We start from the raw sequence: 11,300 nt of genomic DNA, 5'->3' as shown, positions 1-11,300 counted from the left end.
ACTCTGTAATAATTATAACAGTTTGTCACCACTCCAACAATGGCAGTAACGTCATCCACCTATGGATCTGCACATGCGTTTCCTGCTCAAAAGCATTACAGTGACATCTGTCCTCCTACATGGTTTGCCCTAGGAATTTGGTGCATACCATATTCTCAGAACTACCATTTCTTGTTTCAGCAAAACATTTGCGGCGATTAGAGAAGAAAGACAGGGATGTAAGAGTCTATAGAATAGACCAGGAGATTGAAATCCGCTGTTCAAATATTGGTGCACTGTAAACAGATATAAGCCCAGCTTCCTCAAATTGCTTTACTAACCATGTTAACCTCAGGGACACCCCTCTGTTTCCTGGGGTGAGTGAGCAATAATTCAGTGATATAGCTGTAATGGGGCGAGTTCACTTTGCAGTCAGAATGGTTAACACAGCATACCGATATTTGAAGCTGTGGTTCTGAGATATGATGCATTATTAGCATTGCAGCTGAAATAACCCAGTAATTACTTAATGTTTGATATTTACATGGTGCTGTACATTAGGTTTGCTCAGAGATGGCAGGAGAACTGGGTCGGGAGTGGGGGAAGGTTACAAAAAACCTAAAATATGGAGCTATAAATGGTAATCGATCAATAGCCTCAGCTGCACTAAGGACCTAATCCTGGTAGGAACTGAGCATCACCAGCTCTCATTGACATTACTGGAGGTGCTCAGTTGCTGGCAAGATTGGGCCCTTCATGCAAATGATGCTGTCAAATAATCCAAACACACAACATCTTATTTGAAATAGTGTATTATTAATAAGAGGAATGATGAATTTGCAGGTAAGGCACTGCACTAGGACTCAGTAAACATGCATTCAATTCCCAGCTCTGCCACAGACTTTCCATACAACCTTGAGCAAGTCACTTAATCTTTCTTTTTTGCACTTCCAGATCCACTGAATGGGGCTGGTAATACTCTCTTTCTCCTACCCTTTCTCTGGATTGTCTATTTTAATTGTAAGCTCATCAGGGCAGAAGCTGTCTCTTCCTACGTGACTGTACAGTACCTAGCACAACAGGACCTCCAGGTGCCATCATAATGTAAATAATAATCAATACATTTATATTTTTCTCTATATATAGTTGCTCCTATAGATCACGTCCTTTCCTGTTCAGATTGTAACATACAGCACAGTAATATTCTGGCAATTTAGGTTGGGCTTATGTTGCAGGAGAAGGGAACAGGAATCTAATTTCATATCATTTATGCTGTGTACAGATCTCCATGCTCTTTTAGGAACCATGTTTAAACCCTCTACTTACTGGGACTTTATCTTAACTTGATCTAGAACTGCATTTGATCTTTTCAAATTAGTTTAGCTGTTCATTTAAACTGGTTGCATTTACATTGGCTTGGTTCTTATGTCACTGGAAAATGGGAAAATAACGTTGTTTCTTCCAGCTTGTGGTTTCTTTTGCTTTTAACAAAACCATTCTGCAGAGAGTAATACACAACTGTGCTGAAGTATGTGTGTGTTTTCATATTTGTATAAACTCAAACTGGTGGTGAGTAATTTGAAATTTGAAATCTAGCTGCCATATAGTTTTTCAGTTGTCAATTCACATTTCATTGGATGCAAAATGAAACCACTTTCAGATATGTAGACTGAAAAAATACCTCTGAGGTCAGCAATAATAGCTAAAAGCTATTTGATTTGATTTTTTTAAAGAATCACATAAAATGCAAGCAAAACTTGACTGGGGAAGGACTCAGAATGAACTGCAAGATTGGGTTGTGGGGGAGGTAGATGGGGGAGGAGTATTATGTTATTGCTTTTGAACTATACTCTGCCATATCCTTCACACACAGGGAAATTGGCAGGTATAAGGATATAGAAGAACTGGAAGAAATAAAAGCCATAAGGATTACAATGTTAACCTACTGTGCATAAAAAAAAACCCTTCATGTGGTTGCATTTTGCAGGTGAAATGTGAGATTCAGCAGTTCTCTGCATCCACCACTTGTGCTCTTGTGATGGTTAGAGAAAAGCCTCTAGAGAGGAAGGGAAGGTCACTCGGGGGTGAGCAGCAATGCGAGCTGGAGCAGAGATAGCAGTAGTGAGAACAGAGTGGATAGCATGCCATAAAGGGCACAGATCCAAGAATATAAATTTAAAAACAGGCAGATTTTGAATTAATATGACAGAATTTCAGCCTCAAGGTCCTGATGACTATACAAAATGCTGAAAGGTTCAGCCTCCTGCTTATGGTGTTACCATCTCTTGGAATTACAGTTTAGGTCTATAATTCACAATTGCCTGTTGTGTAGTCTACAGGCACAGTATGGACAGCAGCTTTGATGACAGCATATTAGCCAGAAGAATGAAGTGTTCATTATGTCACCAGAATCCTGCCGTGTGGGGGCAAACAGGCTTAGACAATTTTCTATGCATTAGTTTATATATTCAAAGATTATCCCAAAATGTGAACAACACACACCTGTTTTAAAATCACATAATTTAGAATCTGATCTTCCTTCACTATTCAGGGAAACTCCCATTGACTTCACTACCACTCTCTCTCATGTATCGCCTGTTTGCAAGATTCTGGTAGTGAAATGTAGGGAAAAAACACAGTTGATATTTATTAAATGTAATTTATGGAGCTCAGATGTGTGGTGGGATTCTGACATTACATAATAGCTAACTATGTGGTTAATTTGCATACTTCAATCCTATTAGTTAAAATTCTGTAAAAGCTGGTCAGAGTTTTGATAATATTTCACTGATATCATCACTCTGGCCTCACTGTCATCAAATATAGGGCCAGATTATATTCTGACTGTGAAATAGAGCTTTCTCCCCATTATCTGACAATGAGATTTTTTTCTGTATATATCGAATAATTTAAATATAGACACAATCCTACAAAGTGTATAAGTTAGCAAAGGGAAGATTATAACAGGCACCCTTCATGAGGCTGTAAAGGTTTTGCAATCACAGTGCTTTATAGTAAGGAAACCAGGAAACCCCATATTAGACACCACAGTACATTGTAATCAAGAGAGAGCTGTAGGAGGATATCAAGAACGTGCAAAGGAAGAGCCAATTAAAAATAAAATGAGTGGCAGAAGCAGACAGACTCTTAAGAAAGGAAGACCCTATTTTCATGTCTCTGGCATGTAGTCATAATGAAAGAGGAAAATAAATAGCAAAAGTATTTGAAATATAAAACTTGTTTTTAAACACAATAGAAGTAGATTGTGCCATTAGATGTGACAACCCAGGACAAGGCATGGTGGGTAAGCTGCTCCATTCAAGAAGTGTTGTAAGGAAGTGAAACTGTGATTAGAGGAATTTACCTCAGTTAGAATGGTACAGGCCTACATATATTTAATAGATTATATATATTGCATATTAGCAAGTAATATATAAGCAAATGCATAAGCAATATAATCTTTGGCCTAGTGTTTAGTGTGGTTAATAAGATTTTTAAATAACCTTTCTCGGAAGGAGTGCAAATAAAGCCTTTTTGGCTTACTAGATATCCTGTACCCTGATCTGTGTACAGCTCAAGGACGAGGTTACCATAACCTGTCAGATATAATCAGGATAAATGAGGAGAGTCCCAAAAGTCCCTGTCAGTTGTTATTGGGCATAAGTAAACAAACATGTAATATAAATTAATCTATCATGTAACGCAAAATATCATATTTGGTCATAAATATTACTTATTATATAAGGAATGAGAGGAGGCAGTTTCATAAAAGTAGGGCGTTATCTTGGGAATAAAAAGATTGTACTGAGACTTAAACTTTGCCTTTGTTTACATACAGCTTTTGGGGTGTGTGCATGCAGCCAACTCATTGGCCTGTTCCATGCCAGCTGATCACTGGGGTATAAACCTCTTCCCTGGATTTAAACTCCAGGTTAGCAGTGGTTTTTGTCTGCTATAGCAAGCAGTGGTTGTCTGCTCTGCTAGGTACATAAGGTAATCTGTGGGCTGGATTGGTGGTCTTGAAACATCCTTACAAGTGGTCCCTGGAGTCAGCCCTCCAAGTCACCATTCCTCTCTGCTCTCTCCTTGTTGGGGGCACAGGCAGTAATTTTCTGCTGGTCTATAACCAGCGCCAGCTCCAGGCACCAGCACCGGAAGCAGGTGCTTGAGGCGGCCAATGGAAAGGGGCGGCATGTCCAGGTCTTCGGCAGCAATTTGGTGGCAGGTCCCTCAGTCCCTCTTGGAGGGAAGGACCGTCGCCGAAGTGCCGCCAACAAAGCATTTATTTATTTTTTCTTCGCTGCAAAAAGCTGGAGTCAGCCCTGTCTATACCAGTAGGCAAGGAGAAAGACTCCTCACATTTAAAGAATGCTAAGGTCTCTGCCTGTTTACTTACTGGTATCCACATACTACTCAAATGGTAAAAGACTATGGGGCAGATTATAAAACTCTTATACACATGGGCAAGCAATTACTCACCTGAAGAGTCCCACTGAAATCAATCCCACTAAGTGCTTCATCCAGCTCCCACTGAATTTAATGCAAAGCTCCCATTGACTTCAGTGAGAGATGGCTTTATTCTTAAACTAGCCCAGGTAATAAAAATGTAGGGGCAGGCTGGGAATCCTTTGTTCACCTGTGTAGTGCACCTGAGTCACTGGGAGTCTTTCCACTGGGTTCATTTGGAGTAGGATCAGGCTCTTGGTGAGAAAATAGGAACATATCTACTTGGATTCTCCCTCTACACAACTCATCTGAAATGCTCCTCAGTGCAGGTGATAACAGCTCATCATTAGGCAATACTGTGGCAATAATAGGACTAAATAACCCTGCTTAATGAACAAGACAATTGGCCTTTGATAACAGAAAATCCAGAAGAAAGTGCTACAACAAGATATCACTAAAATAACTACCAGAAAAATCTTTCCATTGGTCAGCCCAACTGGCAGATCTGAATAACACGAGAAGAAGTCTGAATATGTTCAATTTATTATTTTCACCATGGAAACGATCAACAAAACTGACCTTTTCAGCTTCAATAAAAGTGGATTTTGCAGTAGGTCCCTTGTCAGCTGCTTCAATAATAAGTGTAGATACTAAAACCCAGAGTTATTAAAAACTAAACAAAGATGAAAACAGTCACCTCCCCCCGCAACTCTCCCGCAGCCTTGACCTGAAAGGGATCAGACTTAAATCAATCAGCGATTACAGACACATAAGAAAACCTAGGGGCCAAATTCTGCTCTGAGTTATACTGATGCAAACCTGGTGTGACGTGACTGACTTCAGTGAAGCCATTCCTGACATGAAATGGTGTAACTCATTGTAGAATGTGGCTATTTGTTATCTGCTGTGGCTATTTTTATCTAAGAGTATGGCTACACTTACAGTTTTGCAGCGCTGGTAGTTACAGCTGTGTTAGTACAGCTGTGTAGGGCCAGCGCTGCAGTGTGGCCACATTTACAGCACTTGCAGCGCTGTTGGGAGTGGTGCATTGTGGGCAGCTATCCCACAGAGCACCTCGTCCCATTTTGGCGCTGTGGCTTGTGGGAAGGGGAAGGAAGTGTGCGGGTCTTTCCGCTTCCTGTTCCAACGCCCTGTGGTGCTTTGATACACATTCCGAGCAGTTTGGCGGTATTGTGATTCTGCAGCGCGATTTCTGAGATTTTTGTTACAAATGGAGCCTGAGCTGCTGAGGACCTTGCTGATGAATGTTGCCAGCACATCACGCATGGCAGTGGAGCTATTCCTTCAGCTGCAAAGTGACAGTGACAGTGAGGAGTCAGACGATGATATTGAATCGCCTGACGCTGAAGACAGTAAATTGCTTCTGGCAGTAACAGACGTGCTCAGCACCATGGAACAGCGCCTTTGGGCTCGGGAAACCAGCACTCAGTGGTGGGATCACATCGTCCTGCAATCCTGGGATGACGAGCAGTGGCTGCAGAACTTTCGGATGAGAAAAGCCACTTTCATGTCACTGTGTGCTGAGCTCGCCCCTACCCTGCGGCGCAGGGACACGAGATTGAGAGCTGCCCTGCCAGTGGAGAAGCGGGTGGCTATTGCAATCTGGAAGCTGGCAACTCCAGACTGCTTCCGATCGGTGGCGAACCAGTTTGGAGTGGGAAAGTCCACCGTTGGAATGGTGCTGATGCAAGTTTGCACAGCCATTAATCGCACCCTGCTAAGAAGAACTGTGACTCTGGGGAACGTGCAGGACATTGTGGATGGCTTTGCAGAAATGGGTTTCCCTAACTGTGGAGGGGCAATAGATGGGACGCATATTCCTATTCTGTCACCACCGCACCTGGCATCAGAGTATTTCTCCGTGGTTCTGCAAGCGCTTGTGGATCACCATGGGCGTTTCACTGACATTTACTCAGGATGGCCTGGAAAGGTGCACGATGCACGCATCTTTCGGAACAGTTCCCTGTTCAGGAGGCTGAGGGCCGGGACTTTTTTCCCAGACCGTAAGATCACAGTAGGGGACGTCGAAATGCCCACTGTGATCCTTGGAGACCCCGCTTACCCCTTAATGCCTTGGCTCATGAAACCGTATACAGGGAAGCTTGACAGGAGCAAGGACCGGTTCAACTACAGGCTGAGCCGGTGCAGAATGACTGTGGAGTGTGCTTTTGGCCATTTGAAAGCCCGCTGGAGGTGTCTTTATGGGAAGCTACATTTGGGGGAAAGCAGCATCTCCGCTGTTATATCCGCGTGCTGTACCCTCCATAATATTTGTGAAGGGAAGGGTGAAAGATTCAGTGAGGAATGGACCTCTGAGGTTCGACGCCTAGAGGATGAGTTTGCTCAGCCAGAGAGCAGGGCTACTAGGGAGGCCCAGGAAAGGGCTTCAAGGATTCAGGATGCTTTAAGGGAGCAATTTGATGCTGAGAGCCAACAGTAATGTTTGGTGCCTTTGATGTGCTTTGCTCTACCTTGGGGTACAATATTTACCACTTCCTGCAATAATATAACATAGTGAAAGAGAAATAAAATCCTTTATTCAACATACAGTACATAAAAGGCAAGGGGGGTTAGGGTGATGGACTGTACATTCACAGGTTTGAATATGTCCTATTTTGACTACTATTCAATGTCTGCTGCACTTCAGGATTACTATGCTGCAGGGTAATGGGGGTGGAGTGCACAGGGTAAGAATTATAGTTATCAGGGCTGGTAGGTGATCGTACAGGTGTTGGGGGCAGCTGGGGGTAATAAGAAACTGGCTGCTGGAGAAAGTTGTTTTGTGGAAATACTGGGGAACAAGAAAGAGGGCTTTGGGAGGGCTGTGGGTTACCACGGTAAATATTTGCCTGCATGGCTACGAGAGACTCGAAAGACTCAGTTTGGCGAGCCAGGAGGCTTATCATCTGCTTTGTGGTTTTTTTGGCAGCCAATTCCTTTCTCCTGCTTTCTGTTTGCCTCCATTCATGCATTTTCTCTCTCCATTCCTGTGTCTTCCTACTTTCTCTGTTGTAGTGTATCATAACTGATTCGATCAATTCCTCTTTTGATTTTCTGGGATTTCTTCTCAAGTTCTGCAATCTACGTGAGGCCGGTGATCCGGCTGCATTAGTCAAGGTCACTAGAAAAAAGAGAGATAGAACCATGTAATACACAGAGGCTACATTGTTTATTATCACACAGTGAAGGACTTTTTAGACTTTTGGTAGCATCCTTCTCACATACCTCACATAACACAGAGAGGGCAGGGAAGCTAAGTCATGGCGAGCAATGGGGTGAGTGTTTTTCCCCTGAGTTCCCCTTGGGAGTGGGAATTGACCAATGGGTCACTGGGGTTTATCTGCACTGGGTACAGGAGGTAGCTGGTGTCCTGCACAGGGGACAGTAGTGAACAGGAAGGTGGCGTGGCGAGCTGCTGGTGGGGGGGGTGGGCTTTGGTCCGCGTTCATGCCGTCCTGCTGGTGAGGGGGGGGGGGAACGCACCGCGGGGCCGGATGCCTGCTGGGAGGAGGGTGGGGAACACCAGAGCACACCGCAGTGCTGAATGCCTGCTGGGAGGGGGGTGCATAACACCGGAGCGCACCGCGGGGCTAGCTACGTGCTTGGAGAGGGGGTGGGGAACACCGGAGCGCACCGCGGTGCTGGATGCCTGCTGGGAGGGGGGTGCATAACACCGGAGCGCACCGTGGGGCTGGCTACGTGCTTGGAAGGGGGGGGAACACCGGAGCGCACCGTGGTGCTGGATGCCTGCTGGGAGGGGAGAGGGGAGACCGGAGGGCACCGCGGGGCTAGCTACATGCTGGGAGGGGGGGGGGGAAACAACAGAGCGCAATGCCGCCCTGCAGTCAAGTATCCCTAAATTCTCAACAGGGTTTCCTACTGCCAGACATATCACTGCTGCGTGTCACCTGGGAAGAGAGGGAGGGTCTTCTACAGCAATGTGGATACCACCCTGGCCCCTATGCAGCTTGCCTGTGTGCAGCCATGGTCCTCCCACCCCTCGCTGCACAGTGGATTGGACGAGTTAGCCTGACCGGGACAAGGACCACGGTGGCTCTCCTGATCAACCTGAGAAAGCAAATTGCAAACGCTCTGGCTGCAACTTTTCAAGAGATTACCGAGGCAGATTACAGAGACGTGATAGAGCAAATCAATGGGCTATTCCACGTTTAGGCATGCATGCAGGCAGCCATAACCACAACCCTCCTCTCCCAAAACATACAAATCTACTTACCCCGAGCACGCTCCTCAGCTTCTTCCTCACCATCAACTTCCAGTTGCTGCGACTGGCTAGCCTCCTCCTGGCTTGAGAAGAGCTCCTGGCTGCATGCCTCCTGGGACTCCGGGGTGTCTCCCTCCACGCCAGTAGCCTCACTGTCGCCTTCCTCTACACCCTCCCCCACTTCTCCCTGCTGTGAACTCTCCATCGTGGTCCTCGGATTGGCAGTGGGGTCACACCCAAGTATGGCATCCAGCTCCTGGTAAAAACGGCAGGTCGTGGGGGCAGCTCCTGAGCGGCGATTTCCCTCATGGGCTTTGCAGTAAGCATTCCTCAGCTCTTTTATTTTGACCCTGCACTGCAACGTGTCCCGTTCATGGCCCCTTCTCATCAAGGACTGCGATATCTGCCCATAGGTATCATAATTTCTCCTTCTGGAGCGCAGCTGTGCTTGCACAGCCTCCTCTCCCCAAACACTTATGAGGTCCTGCAGCTCTGCATTGCTCCATGCTGGGGCTCGTTTGGTGCGTGGAGGCATGGTTGCTGATTGATTGATTGATTGCACGCCACACCTGGCTGAGCAAACAGGAAGGGGATTTTTAAAATTCCCGGGGCATTTAAAGGAGGGGTCAGGTGAGCCCAGGGCAGTGGAGTTTGCATGATTACCAGAGAGGCTTCTAAGGTATGCTGGAATACCTACTTATGCCACGGAGGTCAATAAAAACGCTGGTGGGTGTCCACACTTGCTGACCAGCGCTGGATCACCAGCGCTGGATCCCCTACACCCGAGGCTCGACCGGGTGTACAGCCAGCGCTGCAACCAGGGAGTTGCAGCGCTGGCCGTGCTGTGCAAGTGTGGCCACATCCTAAGTTGCAGCGCTGTAACCCCCTCACCAGCGCTGCAACTCTGTAGTGTAGCCAAGGCCATAGAGTCATTCAGTTTCATGGGAAGTCTGGTATTGCTGACCCTTCTATTACACTGATCCATTCTGATCAGGCTCACAACTTATCTGTTATTCCATAGAGCTGCTACTGTTCACTATGTACTTTAAGAGTGGGTGGGGGCTGGAATTCTACTTCCAAAGGAACCATTTCACTTTTGCTGAGATAGGAGGTACACAGAAGTTGAGAACAAGCAAGCGAGAGAAATCATTATCTGAATTATTTTCAATAAATTCAGCCTGAAATGTTTCTTACTGGGGAATTTTGGTAACTGTCATTCAGGGTACACACAACCAACCTCAATAACTATAGCCATAACTTTCTTCAATACAGTAATAAATATTAATATTGTCTATTTGCATGTATGCTTTGTTAATGCGATATAATATCAGGAGGCTTGTGCAAAAGGTTACCAAACAATATGATCTACTGCCGGGATTATTTCTCAATTGCATTTACCTCTTTTCATTGGCTGTGCAGTTTTTCTTCATTCAAGAAGGTACATTTAAACATGCTGAAACTCAAGCAGTTGTATTTAAGTCAGTGTTTCCAAGCAGACATGGAATGCAAGGGAAATTGTTATTTTTGACATATTCCAATATAAACTCCACATGTATTATATTTTAGTAAAATATATTGGAAATATAGTGAGAAAAAATTAGATACCAGTAAAGAAAGGGCAAAACAATTTAATGACAGCCTTAAAATTTAGGCAAATCTCATTGTTAATAATTATCATTAATTCTCTCTCTAAACCTGTCTCCCAATAACACATAATTATTGGCACTGGGTCAAAAGGCTGTAGTTTTACTTACAACTCAAAATAAGTGTTTAACATTCCAGATGTACTCAACACAATAACATGATATGCCACACTGAAAACACCACCTGATTCCAAAAGGTATGCAGATATGCAGACTGGCACAAGGGAGATGTCCAGTGGATACTGCAGGGGACTGTGAACCTGTACTCCTGGAATTTCTTCCCAGCTCTGACAGTGACACTCCAAGTCACTTGTACTTTCTGTGCCTCAGTTTCTCCATCTGTAAAATAGGGAGATTATGTGAAGCTGCACTGATTTATGTTTGTATTCAATTTTGAAAGTTCTTATTATAAAAGTTTCCCTTAGCAGTGGCACCCATCGCAAATAATCCAGACCTCAACCCAAATTATGAACCAGAGAGCATTCTTTAAAGTTTGGGAGAGCCATGGCATACATATGGTTGGCCATTTATTCAGTAAGGAAACTTTTCTAACTTATTTAGGGATCAAAACTAACTTTACCTGGCCCACTCTCCCAGTAGTTTCAAGTTAAGTATTATTTATCTCAGCTTTCAAGAAAAATTGTTTTATACAGAAAGCTAACTTTAATAGAAGTGATGGAATCTGGTCAATTAGGAAACACACACACAAGTTTATATATATATAAACTCATTTATATCAGACTTTACAGACAACTTTCATAACAAGTGTCCATATATGACATGATGGGAAAAGGACCTGGATACACAAAACTACCCCAAGGGAATGGGTTTTGATCTAGAAAAGGCGATCAGCAACCTCAATTTTCTTTTAGACACTGTTTCATTGGTCCCTCACAGCAGTCAGGTGGAAAAATAGAGAGAGACTGAATGGAGACAAATGGAGAAATTGTTGTGAAAGAGATTTTATGCATATATAGTGGACATGTCCA

The 11,300-nt window shown here is 44.4% G+C and overlaps 1 protein-coding gene across 1 annotated transcript; it reads right to left on the bottom strand.

Annotated features, from left to right (window-relative positions):
• Window positions 1-1,823: 1,823 nt before the first annotated feature.
• LOC127034482 (zinc finger and SCAN domain-containing protein 20-like) lies at window positions 1,824-9,582 on the bottom strand. The gene is made up of 4 exons (XM_050923365.1): window positions 8,681-9,582; window positions 7,448-7,567; window positions 5,005-5,075; window positions 1,824-1,883 (listed from the first exon to the last, which is right to left on the bottom strand). The coding sequence occupies exons 1-4, from the start codon at window positions 9,201-9,203 to the stop codon at window positions 1,824-1,826; spliced, it is 774 nt and encodes a 257-aa protein (XP_050779322.1). The 5' UTR covers window positions 9,204-9,582.
• Window positions 9,583-11,300: the final 1,718 nt, after the last annotated feature.

This window comes from Gopherus flavomarginatus, chromosome 14 (assembly GCF_025201925.1).
Source record: "Gopherus flavomarginatus isolate rGopFla2 chromosome 14, rGopFla2.mat.asm, whole genome shotgun sequence".
NCBI lineage: Eukaryota > Metazoa > Chordata > Testudines > Testudinidae > Gopherus > Gopherus flavomarginatus.
The sequence above is the reverse complement of the archived record's forward strand: the minus strand, read 5'-3'. Positions and strand labels throughout refer to the sequence as shown.